Here is a 20,100-nt window from a genome sequence, read left to right as displayed (position 1 = left end):
ATAAGTTTCACATTTTCTAAAATAATGCGAATTGTGTCAATTTGTTGTAAAAATGCATAAGTCGAGATGGAGCATGCAATCAGCTTCGCAAATCAATCGGATGTTTAAGTCAATTTCAATTATTGTTATATTACTACAGATTAATTCCCACATACTTCAAACGTGGGTGTTCAGCGCTTGTTTTCATCCAATCAAAAATGTTTATCGCGGATAAATCGTCTTCCTAGTCTGTCTTCTGTCAAAAACGAATAAAATTGCATGTTACGCCTGTCAGATTCCCAAATTGTTTTTAATAATTGTGTTTTTAATAACTGTAAGTATTAAAAATAAATAATTAACGTTAAAGTTTGAATTCTGGAATTAATCGTGCCAAAAATAACGCGACCTAATTTGTTAAATCTGATAAAAAAATTAGGTCTTATTATTTTACCTTCGACTATAATTTAATTTTTATAAACTATAATTCGTTTTTTTTTATGACACGGAGTCTATTTTCGGTACCAAAACTAAAAAACAACCAACATTCTACCTACTTTCTCCGGAGATGTGCAGATATGGCGTTGCCTTTTTTTTTTAATTTTACGATGGGTGTAATATGATTAAAAAAGACAAGAAGCGGCGACGTTGGTGGCGAACCGAACTCTATAGAAAACGCGTCGGTAATGAACTTATGCAAAATTTAAAATTTCAACATGTCAGTGAACATTATAAAAATTTTACAAGAATGTCTCCTACAGACTTTGACAAATTATTGACAATGATAGGACCGAAAATCTCGAAAAAAGATACTACTTGTACGTTCGCCGGAGAATGAAAATTTTATTTTGAAAGCACACTTTAGCGACGAATCCCTTCCTTGTAACCTCCTACCTTTTCAGGTAAAATTAGAAATCGGCCCCAAAACGGGCATCCATTTTATTCTGACCATCGCCGAAATACGGGCACAGCACCCGTGATGGTTATATTTTTTTTATTGGTAACCTATTTTACTTAATTAAAGCACGCCTCAGTGTGTATAAATCCAACTTTCAAAAACGCGCGTTTTTTAAAGTTTCCATAGCAACATCAACAGCCCGAGAGGACCTGAGAAACGTGCACTCTCGCCAGCAGTTTTCGTACGCCTATGATGTTCTTAACAGAATTACAGCTGTGAATCTGAATGAAGTTGAATTATTTATTCTTCGAGTATGTATTAATGATAAACAAATGTTATGTGCGCTATTCGACTTTTTGCAGCATAGACACTCGTCTCTGTGTCTGTGAAAAGGCGTGCGATCTATCAGTGAACGGAGTATAGAAGCTGTTCGTTGCGCGCTCGGTTCGTCGGCTGTTCGTGGCACCAATTTTGCGACGAGCATTACATTACATGTTACATTACATGCTCGGTTCGCGTAGTCTGTACGCGCCCTAAGAAATGAGTTAGAGCCGCCACTGCACAAAACCCCTTACTTTTAGATTGCCACGTGAGATTCATAATTGGCGATTTCGGCTACCGTTGGGGGCGCCACTGATCGCGCACTGTTGCCAGATTTTAACTCATATACCGCTCGATTCTGCTTATGCTTGTGCATTGTTTTGTTGTTGGTTTTAAGTGAATTTGCGGGTTTTGTGATGGCTTTCTTAAGGTTACACAAAATTTTAGCCTATTTAGAGGCAACAGCAGAAAACAGATGTGTCGTGGAGGGCGAAGAAGTGTTGTGTGCGAAGTTATTAATTTTGTGTGGTGTCACAAAAGTGGTTGAAACAAGGCACGAAATTTTTGGATTGTGTCTACAAACAAGTACCTTGACTGGTGCTCCACATGAAATTAAAGGACAGTTATCTGTTAAAGATAACAATGTCTAAGTGGATAATTTTAGCTGCAGCTGTAAAGCAGGTTTATCAGGAACTTGCAAATATATTTCAGCGTGTTTATTGCATTGCTCCAGGTTGTATTAATTTTTTGTTATGAGTGGCAAATCATCATGGCCTACCAATTTTTATTTTGATATTTAACACATTTTATGTTTGAGTTCTTTGGTTGGCTGTTTTTTTTTTGTTGTAGGAGTAATCTTGCCGATTTAAAAAAAATATCTACTGATATTAAATGTTACTGGGATAAGAACAAGAAGGAAGTTGGAGATAGTTTTCATGCTAAACCTCTTGCTGACTTTGAATGTGTGCCAAAAGTAAAGCGACCCAGGATGTTAAAAATGTTAATTATTATTAACAATTCATCAATTCTGTATAAACATAGGTAACAAAATGAATGTTCACTATAAGTTGATTTTAATCATTGGTATTTGCATTTCAGTTTAAGAATTTGTGGGGGTAATTCAACAAGCGTCATGGAAGGAATTGAAAATAATCAAATGCCATTAGCACATTGTGATCATGTGCTAAAAACTGTATTATGCCATGCAGAGGGATCTGTTTTTATTCAAAATTTGCAGATTGAGATGCCAAATTTGAAAGACTGTCTAAACATGATGAAGCATCTTTCAGAAACATATTTAGAAGCAGCGGTTACGGTTTCACAAAAATCATCAGAATGGCATGAGATGAGGCGTTTTAGAATAACTGGTTAGTATTTAACAATATTAATTTTTAATAAAATTAATAACATGATATTGAAGGTTCAACCTGTTATTCTGTTTATACATATTCAAAATCAGATTGGGAAAAAAAAGCAAGTCTTTTTTTCCCAAAAATTGTAAATACTGTTGCTACAAGACATGGAAACGCATATGAAGAAGCGTTGGAGGAATATAGAAAATTCACTGAGGAAGACATTAGGACATTAGGATTAATTATTTGTAAGAAATATCCATGGATGGGTTATTCCCCAGATGGAGTACTGGTGGATGCTGATGGGATACCCACAAAATTAATAGAAATAAAATGTCCATTAAAAGGTAAGAAATATAAAAAATATTTGCAATTATAATATTATTCCTATTATAGGAATTGAAGTTAATGCTGAAGACTTGCCTAACCACTGCAAATTTATCATAAAAAAGGACGGCAATTATTTTTTGAAAACAAACCATCAATATTATGGGCAGATACAACTAGGTTTATCACTTTTAAACATACGAATATGTGATTTAATCATTTATTCAAGCAAATCTAAAAGTTTTCTTGTTGTATCTGTGCCATTTGATGAAGAATTTGCAAAAAAACTGATGATACGAGTAAGCAATAATGATTTAAATAAAATCATACATTTTGCATAATACGAGTAAGCAATAATTATTTAAATAAAATCATACATTTTGCATGTGTTCAGTGATCATACATTATCTTGTTTTTTTGCATTTTATTATCGTGGAAAGAAGAACCTACTCTCCGAGGTGTAGAACCGGAGGAGGTTCTTATCGCTCCACGATTAGAGAAAGTTGAACGCCAAAACAATGAAGAAATGAGGAAATCAGAAGAAAGGATAGAAAAACTGGACCAAAACTAATTAGGACCGGTTTAGGAAATTCAAAGAAATGTAATGTAATTTTTAGAAGTGTCAATTTAGGTTTTAAATAATGTTAATTTGTTTCATTTCAGCTCGGTTTTTTTCAGGTATAATTTTTGTTGTATAGAGTCAGTAATGTAGACCCATTTTCAGATTTGTAATCCGACCAGAAATTAAGTACATTCGGTCTGGTCTTAAGAGATTCGTCGAAGAAACATCCCTAGCGATGCGATAAGAAACAGGCAAGTAATAACTGCACAGAAATAAAAGCCACATGTTTTAGGTACCAAACCAATGAAGCCACCTGAAGCGCAGGACCATGAGGACCCGGCCACTCGCCCCCTAAAGCTCAGGACTGCCAGGACCCTGCACTCGTCCCCTAAAACCCAGGACCCTCAGGACCTTGCACTCGCTCGCTGAAGCCCAGAATTGCCAGGACCTCGCACTGACCCCCTGAAGCCTAGGACTCCACACTCCCACCCTTTACCCCCTCCCCTCTGTCCAACTCTTGCGAAGGTTTTTTGCAGTTTTCCTTCGATCGAAAATGCAAAAGTCCAAAGTAAAGTCGGTCTGCAGCCGCACTTCCCACAGAACAAATAAACTAGAATTTTTCGTATCCCACCTCCACCCGGCGGCACGGCAATTTTGCCGGAGTACATGCACTATTACGGATAATACTATCAAGTAATAGTGCAGTGCTTATCAACATAATTACCGGCGTCTCGCCTCCACATTTTGACTTTTTTGTGTTTTATGTTCTGTGTCAATGTTAAGGAATTTCCTCACGATGTGACATGAGTATAATAATATACCTTTTTGAATTTCAACCACCAATGTGTTCTCTAAGTCCAAAATTTTTAAATTTTTAAAAAGAGATTGCGGTACTATTCCTGTTGCTGAAATTATAAATGGTAAAATCGAAATTTTTTCTAAACACCAAAGATTTCTCATAGCAACGGATAGTTCTAAATATTTATTAATTTTTGTATTATATGTCTGTGTTATATTGTGTGAATTTGGAACAGCAAAATTTGTTACACAGTCTAGGACTGGTTTACAAATCTATGAGGGGCATGGTGACCAACTCAATAGACCGGAACCAATGGCTTAACGTGACTTCCGAATCACGAGACAGAATATGGCCTTTTTTTTAATTATTTTAAATTTCACCCTGGGTCGGAATCGAACCCGCGACCCTCGCGTCCCTGAGCCGAAACGGACTCCCTTAGGCTATATTCTGCCTTATATATTCTCGGCAAGTACTGGGTGAAAGATGAAAAAAAATGGCAATTACGTTGAATTTAATAGCTGTTTTTAATTTGATAAATACTAACACCACTCTATCCTGGAGAGAAAGCTTACGAATGCGCACTGTTGGATAATAACGTTCAACTAGTGAGCAAATATCATTTAACAATTTAAAATTTGATAACCCAGTGAGTGAATTCAAATGTTTATCATTCTCTATTTTAGAAGTAAATGATGTAACTAAATCGCCACTTGTCACTTGAACACCTTTATCATCAACATGATGGTTTTGTCGAAAGTTCACAAAAACATATCCTAAATTTAATAAACTATCAACAGCATTACGTTCATCTTCACACAAATCTTCTATTGTTGCACCTGCATCATTTGCTTCAACATCATCTTCGCACAGATCAGATGTGTAATTTGTGACATCAGATTTTTCCTTTAACACTTGTCTTTTTCTAACACGTAACTCTCTTCCCTTACAACTATTCTTGTTTATTTTTTGAGAAAATGTTTTGATAGGTAAATTTACAGAAGGAATGGCATTTACTTTGAAACGTGGTTTTTTGCTCTCTGCAGGTGATGCTTAAATAAATAATTTCAAAATATAACCTTAAAACACCATTTAACTTACAAATGTATTCTTCTCTTTTAAAGTGTTTTCCACAGACCCTCATATAGTTGGAGGAAGGTTTTCCCCATTAATAAAGTACTTTCCCATGCTTTCCTTCTCTCTACCCGGTCTTTAGAACCGAAAACATTTTCGATATAAACATAATTTGCTTTTACACCACAACGCGGAAATAAATGAAAACATGCTTCTGGTTCGTTTTTTCGGCACGTGTTACAGCCAAAAACACAACAATTTGTTCTGTCGCTCTTATTTTTAGTCATTTTTATATAATAAACTTCAATTAAACCGTCGTTTTGTCTAAAAAACACGATTCACTTTAACAAACAACAGGTTGCATCTGCTTTAACATTTTGCACGCAATTCTCACCAGATGTCTCACTGATAGCTGGAATCGCCAATAACCAGTGTTCGGACAGATTTAGGCGATTTAAGTACGATTTCATGAACGTGCGACACAGTAGTTGCAGGGCGTCGGGCCCAATGTAATTTCACGATTTAGAAGTTGCCGTAAAGTGTAAAGGGACGGTCACTTGATCTGCGCGCAAAACCAACTTGTGTGGTCGAGTCCATTCGGCCGAAAATAGGGTAGATTTGTCAGAGAGTTGTTTACATGTTCATGTACTGCTACTTTATTTACGACTTCACTTTTTACGCTTACCAAGTTCACCCAAGACTTTAAATCTGTGTTTCTCGAGACAACTGAAGATATCTTTAGTGTTTTCGCAAGTACAAAAAAATTAAAAGAAAAAATAATTTCATAACCTCACTTTTAATAACAGTTGACTTGCAAATGAAATGAAATGAAAACTTAACTAACACCACCGGACTTTTGCAGGTTTTTTTAGTAGCTGATTGACATGGCTTCCCATCTTACTTTTGGCCAGCATGGGAAAATTTTACAGTCAAGCTCGCGAAATTATCGCCAACGTTATCGCATTCATGAGACATGAATCAGTGTGTTAGCAACCATCAGGAATTGACTATTCCAATCGTCAATTACAAACAGCGAATTATAGCGTCCACTGGTATATCTGAGAAGATGTACAAAACGATTGTAAAAGAATCAAAACCTGCTGGAGCTTCCACTTCTTTTTCAACCCCAAGAAAGAAGCGACCACAGCAAAAACGACATGAATTAGTGGAAACTGAGAGACATGCTGTTAGAGAAATTATCTATCAGTTACGGAAAAGCGAACTACCGTGAAAGGGATTTTACATCGAATGCAAGATATGGAAATTCCATTCTCTAGTAGCGAATCCACTTTTTTTAGGATTAATTAAAGAGCTGGGATTTAAGCATGTACTTTTACAGTTAAGAAAGTCTATATAAAAATGTACTTTTTCTAGATGGCCCAAAACTGAGGACAACAGAAAAGTACTAATGGAGTCCTATGACATTCAACTGCTCAGAGTAAAGTATTTGAAGCAGATTTTAAAATACAGAGACGAAGGTCGACCAATTTTCTACACAGATGAGAGCTATGTCCACACTACACATTTACCAAATCACTCTTGGACTGATAGAAGTGGCAAATGTGTAAAGAAATCAGTTGCCAGTTAAAATATGTATCAATAAATTATCCAATTTAATAAAAAGTTGATTTTACGTGTTAATACTTTTATCCTCAATTCTGCACGCATAAATTACATTAGTTATAAAATAACAATGCTAGATTTCACTCTCAAATATGTCAAAAGTCCCAAACTGCTCAAACTTTTTTTTTACGGTGAAAATTTCCCATTGCATGATGCGCCACTGTTGTGGCTCCCAGCGATTCTCATTTGCCCTACGCTACTGACGTGTGGAAGGCCGCGCAGCTAAGCTCCGCCCTCAGGTCCTTTACGGTTTAATACGAGTCTATAGTCTAATAATGGTTTGTCTGTTTCTTGAAGCAGTACAAGACTCGACAGATTACCCGGCGTCTTATAAGTTGAATATTGTTTCCATTATTATTTGATAATTTATTTTTTACTTTACAACCTTATCGAATTTTATTCAAATAAATTCGCTAAACACTTGGGACGCCACCGAACATTGCTTCCGTCTCACGCTGAATAAAAACGGAACAAAAACTCGGCAAAAACCATACAGTCGACCTGTTCAGCAATAAACACCATCCCAAGTCGGATTAACTACCATTATTACGTGCGCTGATTGTATTTATAATATGAAACCACATCAACTGTGAGCGATTCCGCTTCCTACCTAACGCCTATTTGAATCCGATCTCTGATAATAACGCTCGATAAAAACGTTTCATTCTATTTTTTTATCCCACATAGTTATCATATTATCATGTCACAACAAAATTTACCCGTGACGAACCAAATCGTACAGTGTACTTTGCATTAATTCCATTCGGGTCCGAAACGAATAAAACAAGAAATTGCACTCACCTATTTGTAGAGTAGGTATTCTCTCAGCCTTCGCACCTTTACTTCGCTTTGGTGAGTCCTCCCACGTCTCGAAAATTGTCCTTCATGGTCACTCATCACTGCATCACTATTCAACAATTTGAAAATGAGAATACAATGCGAGCACCACAACCGAAGTGCAAACGCAAGTTCAACCGGTTCAACGCAACGATTCTTTGCAAAACGTGGTTAGCAGGTTAGCTGCACCCTGCTCATGCGCAGAAGCTACCAACTGCGCGCCAGTTTTTAGCGCCTTCCGACAACCTAAATACATAAAGTAACTAAAACTTTAAACAATTAAATTCAAAACAATTTTAGGATGTTATTACTTAGTATTACATCTCTTCTTTTAGTCAAGTAACATTTATTTGTGTCGTTTTATAATTGATCTTTTATCGGATCGAACTCGATAAACGCATAACTCCTCACCGAAATAATTGTCTGTTAAAAAATTAAAGTCCCTAGCATTAATTGCAAAAACAAACATTGAAAACAATAATTAATAATGATCAATTTACAAGTACCACTTTAAAAATAAATTCAATAAAAATATGTAGATCAACCGGTTTAGTTGTTGCCTTTTCTGGTTGTCGTCTAATTGTCCAGTACCGAATTTATTCGGACAATTTTACTTAGACAAATCTGAAACAAACGTAGAACGATGTGGAGGGAGCACTGTTCAAAAAAGTGGTTACTACCACGCTTTTCTGTAGACCTAATAAAAGGTCTCCAGATGAGCCGAGTGAAACCGAAGTTAACGCAGATATTTCATCTTTCCAGTGGCGTCCCTTTAACTTTTTTTCTGAGGACAATTTTGGTAGGAATTGTAGGAAGACGACCGTAAATATTTAGTTCAAAATAAAAATAGATCAGAGTTATACAATTGAAAAAATACAAGGACAAATCACCAACCGGTTCACGTGTAAAAAACCAAATCCCAGTAAAATGACGGAACACCGACGCCTATGAAGCATCTGATGCCCAACGACCCTCGTCACGAAATTTCACGAAGTACTGGCGGTCATTTTAAAAGGCGTCATAAAAGGTCTCCGCACAGGTCTCGCGACGTGCGGCTTCCTTTACATTGCCAGCATAGGCAGTGCTCCCTCCGGACGTAGACGAGTTCCTCCTAGCGGTCAGTTTACACCACGGGCAGTGCCGGTCCGAAGCTAGTTTTAGGATGGAGCGAGATCTAAATATGGCGCCCCTTATCCCTAATTTACAGGGTGATTTATAATAGATGTAAAAAACTTTGAAATCATGTTCAGGAAGTCATTTTAAGAAAAAATTGTTATACAGGGTGTCTCAGCTAAGACTTTCGAGCCTAATACCTCGGTTATTTGCCAACGGATTTTTATGAAATTTAAAATACAGATATTTTAGATGGCGAAGGTTCAATAAGAAATCATAAAATAACCTCAAGTTAAAAAATGTAATTTTAAGACATGCTTCCTTTATTGAAAATTAGGCGTGATTATTATTTGATTGTTAAACATTAAAAAATAGGGGTCTACACAAACAATTAACTAAATCACTCGTCTGATTCAACGAAAAGATTAGATTTTGTTGTTAAAAATTTAATGTAAAATTTGAAGGTATTTGAGCAGTTACCTTTTGAAACAGTTGATGAAAGATTGCCAAGCAACATTTTGTACACCCCTTAAAATCTGTCAAAATTGGGCTCGATTTATTAGAAACGTCAAATTGTGCAAATTTATTGAAAATACTCTAAAAATAGACTACAATGGCAGAAATTTCAATATTTTTGAAAAAGGAAACAATTTTTGGCTATGGAGAGTGTCGTAAGAACTTCAATGACACAGTTCGTTTTCTCGTGGAACGCTATCCAAATGTAGGCTTTACAATACAAAATGTAAGGTTACGAGAGTCGTCAATTTATTTGAAAACACAGGAAGCGTACGTGAACTAAATTACCTTGCTAAAATATCCCGATCGTGTTTTAGTCCTTTATGGAAGAATTAAAGCATCCAGTATAATAAATTACGTCCAAATGTTGTCTTTAACTTTGTAAATGTTTGTAAGGTTAGCAAAATAAACGTCAAATATGTCATCTGCGTTTGTGCCAAAAGGGATGACCAAAATTCGGCGAGGATGCGCATTTGTTTCATACGCGTTTACGTTTTTGCATCTGCAGCTACGTTTAACCCAGTTTTTTGCTTTTTTCTTGCAAACCAGACGTCTTTCGAGGACGAGTTTCTCCCTACAGCATTTTTTATTGGCGCCGGGCTTGATGGTGGCACCCCGCGCGCTATTCGACAGAGCGCTCGCAAACAAAATATCCAAACGCGAAAATTTTCAAAATAAAGATTTTTTCTTTAATTTGTGACTACAGAGGCGCCCCCTAAAGGTTCGGCGCCTTGAGCGGCCGCTCCGTTCGCCCTATGGTAGGGCCGGCCCCGACCACGGGTGGTCGGTACTTAGCTGTTATCTGTAGACGAGTTGCTCCCGCTTATTGTCGAAGGATTAAGGAAGGCGACAGGTATATTTTTACATTTCTGAGTGCAAGATAAACGAATATTTACTAAATATTAAAATAAAATGTTTACTCTCAGGAATACATATTATTACAACATAGGTTTATTCTATTCTATTAATTTTTGTAATGTCTACTTTTTGTTTCTTACGTCGTTTCTCAACTTTTTCATTCCTCTATTTGCAGATTGAATTTTGCTATACGTATATGTTTGAAAACTAATAAGTAGGTACATCTAAAAAAGCAAAAATGGAAGGATGACTAAACTAAAAATTATTTTTTAAATGTGCAGATGATAATTACCACTCCTGCAACCCTTCACTACCTGCATCCAAGATTAGGATATTTTGGGTACCGGGAGGAACTCGTCTCCGCCGCTCCCTCCATATGCCTCTACGGAAACAAAACTAATTTACATCCATTACTTCTTTTGACATTTATAATGTAAATACTCTTGCTATGATTTTAACTTGCAAAAAACTCATATCTGCAGATGATCTCAAAGATTATAATGAAATTAACTGTATCAAAGATTGTCTATTCTTCAAGGTCATATCAATTTGTTGTACTGTTTTGTATAATAAGGGGATATTGTATGTGTTGGATAAAACAATTTTTTCTTCAATCGTCGGTAAATTATGAGTTATGACATTATCCTGCTACATTGATAATGCTGAAGTGTCACTTCATTGTCATGGTATCTAACGAGCTGACGAGCGGCAGATAAAGTTATTATCTCCGCTGAGGGCGTCCGTGAAGTTATTATCTCCGCTGATGAGCGGCAGTAAAGTAAACTAGCTAAATCATTTGAAATTCCTACCTGGTTTCTTAACATTTCTTAAATAATTTGTTATGAAGGTTTGAAGAAAAAATAGTATATGTTATTCGGAGCAAAAATGCTTTTATGTGCTTTGGCTGGTTTGTCTGCCTCACTGCGTTCGGCAGCCAATCTACCAGCCATAGCACATAAAACTTCATTTTTGCTCCTCATAACATAATATACTATTACCATCATGAGAAAAAACATTATATTTGTAAACAATATATTTCCACAACATTGAAATTATAATACAGCATATGGCAAAACTTCTAGGTACAGAGACTTATAAAATTTAAAACCTAACACTTATTACCTTCCAACTGCTATAATACATTGACCAGTTACTATAAACATGTGAAGCGTATACATACCGGGACATTTTTTTAACTCTGAACATAGTCCATACTTATTCCCTATGTTCAATTTTAAAAAACACAGATCAATGCATTGTGAGTTGCTATGCAACCAACTATACCGAACACCAGAGATTTTGAGATAATGTTAAAAATTGTTCCGATTGATGGAATTGGTCTATCATGTGTTGCATTGGAAATGTCACGCACATTTCTAATGCTCTGATTGGCATAGAATAACTGCATTATGTGTATTTCTTCTTCAAACAACTTGACCATTTTGTTAAACTGTCAACTACTTATTTTCGTTACCTTGGTTACGTGATTACATGCATGCATTGACCTGTGTTTTTTAAAACTGAACATAGGGAATAAGTATGGGCCATGTTCAATGTTAAAAAAATGTCTCGGTATACAAGTACACGTCTATAAAGAATATATCAACGATCTCCATTTGTAAAGAATCGTCTATACACGAATAATTACAACTCATACACAGAAAATAAACAAACGAACAAACAAAAATTCAATACGAACAAACCTGGCCCCTGCTAAGGAGTTTGATTGCGTGAACATTTTGATTACACCTTCGGAGCTAAGTACTACAGTATAAAAACTCGTCGGAATCATCTTAGTCTTATCACAGTGAAAAAAAAATCGCATCGTCCCGCCCTACACGTAGTCGGCTGCGGCGTCGTCTTCCTCTTGTCTGCAGAAGGTCAATGAAATGGTTCTCCAGACTTTGGCCACCACTCACGCATACGACGAGTCCTTGCCTAGCGTGCTTTCGGTGCTGGAGCGGTTGGTCGTCGACTTCCAAGACATTCGTCAACGACCTGTTGTTCGCCAGGAAGGTGATGACCGATTAGTCCGAGCTGTAGGTGTCTTGCTCGCTGCAACATCGAAATGATCAATCACACCGAACGCCACGCGAACGCCCTCTTTACCTGTCCGAGTTGTCCGAAGTGCTGTTCTCGAGCTCCCCCTGAATGGCCGCCTGGCGCTTCAGCGCCAACTTCAAGTCGATCCGCGCAATCGACGTCTCCGTTTCCAGCGCTTCTTACCTCTTCTCCAGTTCCTTCTTCTTCAGGATCACTTCCGACTCCTTTGCCAGGCTGCCGTTCAGTTTCTTCTTGACTTCGCGCAGGTTACGTTGTAGCTTTCTGATCTGGTCTTGGCCCTGTTGCTCGCGCACCCTCGCGGTGCACTGTTCGGAATGGTTCAGTAGTCGAGTCCGAGCGCTTGAGCGAAGCAGACGTGCGGTTGCTGCGTCCCCACTCCGCTCCGACTCTGTTTCATACGCTCGAGGCCAGACGCTGTCGCCATCGTCTGGGCCGCTTCCTGTGTCGAATCTTATGTGAGATTATCCAAAAAGCTGTTAACTAAGTAAAGGTGACGTGCGGAATTTAGAAAGGAAATAGACCTAGTGATTGTGTTGTTCAAGTGCAAGTGGTGCGCTTTTCCGGCCGTCCAGGTAGGGGACACGGGGTCCTCTGCCGATAGCGTCAGAAAGTGCACGAAAAATTATCAAAATGCCTGCAAAACCCGCCGCGGCGTCCACCTCCAATCGCCGGAAATCTGTGACCCCGGAAGTCAGCGTAGCTGCTCAGCTAGGAACTCCGGTCCAATTTCCAGATGCTGACATGAACGACTGGCGCGCTGTAATCAAGGTATGTAGCGCTAACCTAGCCGTAGCACGCGACTTTATTATGACGAGTAAGGAGCGGCTCGGGAAGCGTCACTGCACAATGTTGGCCCTTGAGCTTATCCAGAAAGGATTAAACTCCCTGCTGTCCAACGAGCGGGAACTCGCGTCTAACTCAAATCCACCCCCGATAGACGAGAGCAGAATCTGCGAAATCGTTAAGAGCGCGGTAGCCTCGCAACTTGCCGCATCAGCAGTAGCTCCTACACCTACGTACGGGGCCATTGCAGCGCGGACCCCAACTGCCTCAGCAACAAAACCTACGCAAGCCACGAAACCCGCGCCTCCCAAACACAAAATTACTATCGTCCCCGAAGAAGGCTGTCCTGGAGTGCACACTGCAGAAGATACTAAAAGAATTCTTCTGTCCCGCCCTGCCCGCGAATATGGTATACGCGTTGATAAGATTGTTACTATGAAAGACAACGCGGTACTACTTGAGTCACGCTGTGACTCGATTTTAAAGCTGGGAGATTCGCAGGTTCTCAAAGAGCTGAAACTGAAAGCGGTCCCGATTAGAAAGATGTGGCCGAAAATGCAGGTAATGGATGTACCAGCAAACGTTACTCAAGAGCAGCTCCTGGAAGAACTGAGTGGACAAAATCTACCGGACTCAGTTCCAGACCATTTTGTCAGGAAAATCTTTAAACATGGCCGAAGACCTTCAGAAAATTCGCAGTTACGTGCCCCTAACGAATCTGTAAATTACGTAATAGAAGTGCACCCAGCAGCACGCCGGCACTTTCTGCAGACCGGCAGGATATACACGTCATGGCGATCACATCAGATTCGTGATTTTATCACTGTAACAAGATGTTATAACTGTCAACGTTACGGGCATATCGCCAAAAATTGCAACTCTCCCCAGGCCTGCGGCTTTTGTTCCAGCTCGGACCACGAAGCCAGCAAGTGTCCAAATCGCGATAACCCGAGCAACCACAGATGTGTAAATTGCCAACGCAGCGGAGCCAAAGATACAGCCCATCACACCGCCTCCAACATGTGCCCCATATACATACACAGACTTCAGGACATCATCAACTCAACGACATACGAAGTTGATGGATAATAAGCCCAACATCATACAACTTAACCTGAATAAATCACGCACTGCAACAAACAATCTCCTGGCGCACATGTTGGAAAAAAACGTCGCCATGGCGCTCATCCAAGAGCCCTATGTCTGGCGCCACAAAGAGGGTTATAAAATACCCCAATTGCAAGGTCTGAAGGTAGCGGCGGTCGCAGCAGAAAAATTCAGGGCTGCTATTATCTACAATGACAATCTTGTGACACCGCTCTTTGTCCCTCAAATCTCCGCCGAAAACATTGCCGTCGTAACAATGCAGCTTGGTAAAACCGAGATGGCCATTGCGAGCGTCTACCTGCCACCATCTGGCGACATCAGGTCAGAATTCCCGGCCCTACAAAGGGTCATAAATGCGACCGTAGGCCTTCGGCTCATTGTCGGCGGCGACTTCAATACACGGTCAACCAGATGGTTCGACACCAGAGACGACACCAGGTCCCCGCTGCTTCAGGAATTTTTTGACCTAAATGACTTAGATGTTGCAAACCAACCCGGCAACGCCGCCACATTCCACTCTGCCAACGGACAAAGTCACATAGACCTAACGGTTACAAACCCAACAGCAACACCCCACATAAACAACTGGAAGGTCACGGAGACCCTCGTTGTATCTGACCACAATGCCATAACTTTCTCACTTTTCGGCAACCAGGATACGACCTCGTCTCAAGTAAAAGAGACAAAATATGTAATTGATTACAAACAGCTCTCCCCAGAATACGTTTCTGAAAAAATGGAAAACTGGAACAACGACTTCGACGCAAGCTTCCCAGAGTTAGACACCACGGCTGCGGTCGACCGGGCCGTCGACTTTATTTACACAGGTGTGCGAGAATGTGCGGCCGCGAAGACCTTTAGGCGCAGGTACCGTGCACATCGACCCGACTGGTGGACAGATGCTGTCGAGCGATCCCGAAAAATCTACCTGAGCAAGAAATCGCTACTTTACAAGAATCGCCACCCCGAATACGCCAACCACCTCCACACGGAAATGGTGGCAGCCCGGGAACGCTTCAAGACTAAATTGACGGAAGCGCGACAAAAGAGCTGGGCCCGATTCGTCCAAAAGGATCTGGCAGGAAACCCATGGGGGGTCGCCTACCGGCTGGCCGCGGAGAAGTTTCACAAGGCTGGGGTCCTAAGCTGCTTCACACGGGAAGACAACTCGCCGACATTAACGCCCCACAATACGCTAGAATTTCTCATACACAAACTTCTCCCGGACGACGACTCTTCCGCAAACACCAGGACTCAGGATGAATTTAGTCAAGATTTCAGAGCCATAAATGCCCTACCGCACCAAGCCGAGCCGTTTACTGCCGAGGATCTCGACCGCATCGTGGCTGATCTGAGGCCGGGCAAGGCCCCTGGCGTGGACCAGCTACCGGTGGGACTCATCAAATTACTACACCCATGGACGGGCCGCTCACTACTCCGAATTTATAATGCGTGCTGGAGGCTTGGGTACTTTCCCGCTGCCTGGAAGGAGGGAAAGCTGGTCATTTTGCTCAAAGACCCTACCGGCGACGCTGGCAGCGTGAAGAACTACCGACCAATAACGCTGCTACCAGCATACGCAAAAATATTAGAAAAACTTCTCAAAGACATGCTGACACGAACGGTCTCGCCTCTGCACTCTCGACATCAGTTTGGATTCACATCGGGCCGCTCCACCACCGACGCCCTTCTCTCGTTTCAAACAGCTGTCACTGAGGGCAACCGGAAATATGCACTCTCTATTTTTATAGACATCCGTGGCGCCTTCGACAACGTCTGGTGGCCGGGGCTATTTCAGGTCCTCAGACATAAGCGGATCCCGTATGAATTTCTGGCCCTGCTAAAGAGCTACCTGAGCGACCGCACCGTCACTTTGACACAGGGAAGCGTCTCGGTTCACAAGCTCATCACGAAAGGATGCCCCCAAGGCTCGGTTCTGGGCCCGACACTGTGGAATTTCATGCTTGACCCCCTCATCGATTCCGAGTGGCCCGAGGGCATAAAGGTGGTAGCTTACGCTGATGACCTGGCAATCATCGTCACCAGTGACTCCAGGCAAACACTAATCAACACAGCCCAATCGGCATTAGATCGAGTAGCAGAATGGGCCCACGAAAACAAGCTGCGAGTGTCGGAGGACAAAACTGTGTGGATGGTGCACAAGTCTCCGCCACGTGTACATCACAGAGACATAAAATTACGATTATATGGGAAACCGATCAAAAACGTACAAAACCAGCGCTACCTGGGAATAATAATAGACCCCAAACTAAATTTCGAAGCAAATGCCACCCATTCGGTTCGGAGAGCACGTCATATAACTCAGGGACTTCGCCGCCGCGCCGCTCGACACTGGGGGCAGACCGCACCATCGACGCTACGGACAATTTACAACGGAGCGATCCTCCCCATATTAACATACGCGTCACCGCTCTGGATAAGTGCCATTAACCGTGTTAAAGTGAAAAGACAATACTTGTCCCTGTATGGAACTTTCGCCCGCCTACTGACAAATAGTTATGTGTCGGTTTCCACAGATGCCGCCGGTGTTCTCGCAGGACTCCTCCCCACTGACCTGGCGATTGATCGTGCTAACACACTCCGAGCCCTGAAAAGGGGTCGGAGCTCTCTGTTTCAGAATGAATTGATCGAGCCAGGTGTGTTCGACTCTACCGCCCATGCAGCACTTTACATGCAACTCCGAGCGGAAGACATCTGGCAGGCTCGTTGGGACGAATCCAACAAAGGACGGACTACGCATGCCTTCCTCCCATCAGTCTCCACAGATGTACAAACGCTTCCGGCCACAGGACATCAAAGAACACAAGTTCTAACGGGTCACGGCAACTTTCGGTGCCATCTTTACCGCATCGGGAAAGAAGATTGCGATCGCTGCGAAGAATGTCCCGACGCCCCCGACGACCCCATTCATCGAATTATCGACTGCCCGAAATATCTCGGGGCACAGGAGCTTGTACACGAGGAGACAAGATGTTGGCCTCCGCCATTAACGGAGATTCCCTTCTTGAAAAATGAGGAAATTTTTAATGTGCTCGCGTCAAATTCCGTAAACCCTCTCAATAGATGACGTCACTCACTGCTCTCCCAAGCGTCAATCCGGAAGTGCAGCCTCCACTGGACGGAACCAGCAACAGCAATGGACCCAGGAACAAAATTTGTTGTTATTTTGCAAATTGCACATTGTAATTAAGGAATAGGAAAAAAAAAAACCTAAACTGTAAACTGCCGAAACCTGTACCATGTGCCCAATTTGGCACACTGTTGCGTGATTAAACGTGCCCTCGGGCACCTTTTTTTTTTTTTTTTTTGTTCGGAATGGAGCTTCTCAACGGGTTCCTTCAGGCGGGTGATCTGCACCTCGAGGCGCCCTCTGGTGGTCTGCTCCAGCTCCAGTTTCGACTCCAATTCCTTCACTTTCAGCTCGGTCCTGCAATTTTAAGAGTGTTTATCGGATCCGCGCCGGAGACCGCACGAGGTTTACCTCTTGACCAGCAGGTTGGAGGAGGCGTCGCCCATGCTCTCGACCGACTCCAGTTTCGTCTTGCGTTCGGCCAGTTGGTCCTTAAGCTGATTGCGGCGCTCACTTCTCGCTCCGACACCAGCGACACCTGTTCCTGCAGGGCGATCTGATCGAGCGACATCTGCTGGACGGCCGCTTTGTACCTCTTCAACACTTCGGCTAGTTCCTCTTCGTTCTCCTCCAGCTAGTTCTGGAGGTCGCTCTTTTCTCTGCTCAGCACCGTGACCTTTTGCTCGGTGTCGTGCTTCGCCCTGTTGGCCTCCTCCAAGAATGTTTTCGTCTCGGACAGGTCCACCTTCGCCTTCACGGCTACGGCTCTGGCGCACTCCTGGTCCTCCAGCTGGTTTCTTAGCTGTTTGACATCACGTTTTGCGGGATTGTCCGCTTTCCGTCGTTACAGCTGGGTCTGAGTGTCCCTCAGCAGCGTCTACAACACCCCGTACAGTCTCTACTGTCTTTACTACCTCCCGACATTCACTTTGGTTCTCTTCAGGTCCCGCTTCAGCCTCTGCAGCAGCGCCTCGTCGCCCGCCCTGTCGTTCCTCTCGGCCTCGGCCGCCGCAGCCAGCCACTTCTTCAGTTCGTGCTTCTCACTCAGAAACAGCGTCCATTCCTCGTGTTCATTCTCCAGTTGCGCCTCCAACGCCTTCACCTTGAAAATTAATGCATAATGACGTATTTGTACACGCTCGCAGCTGACGTTATACTGGGTGCCCCAAAATTCGCGGAACAACTCAATGAGGCAATGTCAACTCATGTTAGAAGATAACGAGAAAAATAATAAAAAAATTCTATACCTCTTAGACTTGAAGATATGGAGGCTCAAAATGTGCAGCTGTGATCTCATTTATTTTAAATATTAAAAAAGATTTGGACTATTTGTCTTTTACTAGCCAGTGGCCTAATAATTCTGAACGATTGTGATCAGGTTTGCAATTATTTTCTTCATTATTTCCAGCATTTTCAAGTAGTAGTTTTATATTCGTTTTACCTAAAATAGCGTACGGCAACATGGCTCTGATTTTTCCCTCTCATTTCCATGGATACAACAAAAATGAAATATTTGCAGACTATTGGGATGCATAGAATGTTTTTAAATGTTGCCACATTTAGTGTAACGAAAAGGTCTATATCTTCCACAAAAAAGAAGATTGATTTTTTTAAACATTTTTACCTGCTATATTAATGATTACTTAACAACGTACTACTACGTTGTTCCGCGAATTTTGGGGCACCCAGTAGAACAAAATACTCTTTGACAAAAAAAAACTCAATAACGTTCAAACTTAAAAATTTAATGAGGACCAATGGCGACCAATAATTTAGGTACCTATATAATTTTACAAATCACCAAAAGTATCAGAGCTCAATGACTTATGTCTCATTATTTTACAATCATCAAAATTATTCATACGTAGTTGAAATTGACTTTAGAGAATGGTACCAGGTTTGAAATGAGGGACTGAGTTCCAAAACTAGCCTTATCCGTATTTCAGAAATTGGTTGAAAAATGTACATGTGATAATGTTGGCAGCACTGTCTGTGTTTGTCAAATCATTTTGCGCCAAAAGTAAGTTTATCCCGTACATTTTGCAGTGCGAAGTCGTGCGTTAGTTCCAAAGCTAGCCTTTTCCACGTAAATATTACAAACAAAACTCGTCTTATCCTGTTTGTGCCAATTCTTTTGTATCTGCATGCTGTGCAGATCAAGTTATATTCTTGCTGTTTTGCAGTTAGTTTTTCATTAGAAAGACATTATTTCGATTTTTTACTGTAAAATGGACGGTACGACGCCCACATTAAGCGAGGGAAAAGGAAGAAGAAAACGAGTGAAAACTTCATGGAAGAAAGAAAAAGCTAAACTCGAAAGGTAAGTTGAAAAAATATGGCATACTACATGATAAAATTCTCTTCACATTTTTACATGATTAGAAAACCAACACTTTAAAGGGCCCTGTGTGATATCCTACTCAAAATTTGCAGGCGTTTGAGAAAATACAAATTTTCTCTGACGTTTACCCAGGCCAGAACAAATAAAGTTTTTGTCCGCATAGAAGAAGAACTCAGGAAAAGGGACACAATAATAATTGACCCCAAGAATACATTAATATTTTTTCCAAATACGGAAAAGTTAAAATATTAGATTTTCCGGTGTATGATTTTAAGTCTGTTGTGGCAGCCAATGTTAAGAGTCCTGGCCAATTAAGCTTTCAATTTACCCCCCCCCCCCAAAAAAAAGGATGACACTACAGAAAAATAAACGTTGATTGTTATTAAGGGTAAAACAACCTATAATTATGACGTGGGGTGCTTAAAGTCATTCTTAAAAAGAGGCAAAAGTTTTCAATTCCA

General features: G+C 41.0%; 1 protein-coding gene across 1 annotated transcript; it reads right to left on the bottom strand.

The window, feature by feature from the left end:
* Positions 1–11,268: 11,268 nt before the first annotated feature.
* LOC138129117 (unconventional myosin-XVIIIa-like) lies at positions 11,269–18,110 on the bottom strand (the record flags this gene model as incomplete). The annotated part of the gene is made up of 4 exons (XM_069045388.1): positions 11,269–12,308; positions 12,363–12,635; positions 17,548–17,655; positions 17,710–18,110. Coding segments are annotated over 3 exons (669 nt in total), but the record flags the coding sequence as incomplete, so codon positions are not given.
* Positions 18,111–20,100: the final 1,990 nt, after the last annotated feature.

The sequence above is a fragment of the Tenebrio molitor genome, chromosome 4 (assembly GCF_963966145.1).
Source record: "Tenebrio molitor chromosome 4, icTenMoli1.1, whole genome shotgun sequence".
NCBI lineage: Eukaryota > Metazoa > Arthropoda > Insecta > Coleoptera > Tenebrionidae > Tenebrio > Tenebrio molitor.
The sequence above is the reverse complement of the archived record's forward strand: the minus strand, read 5'-3'. Positions and strand labels throughout refer to the sequence as shown.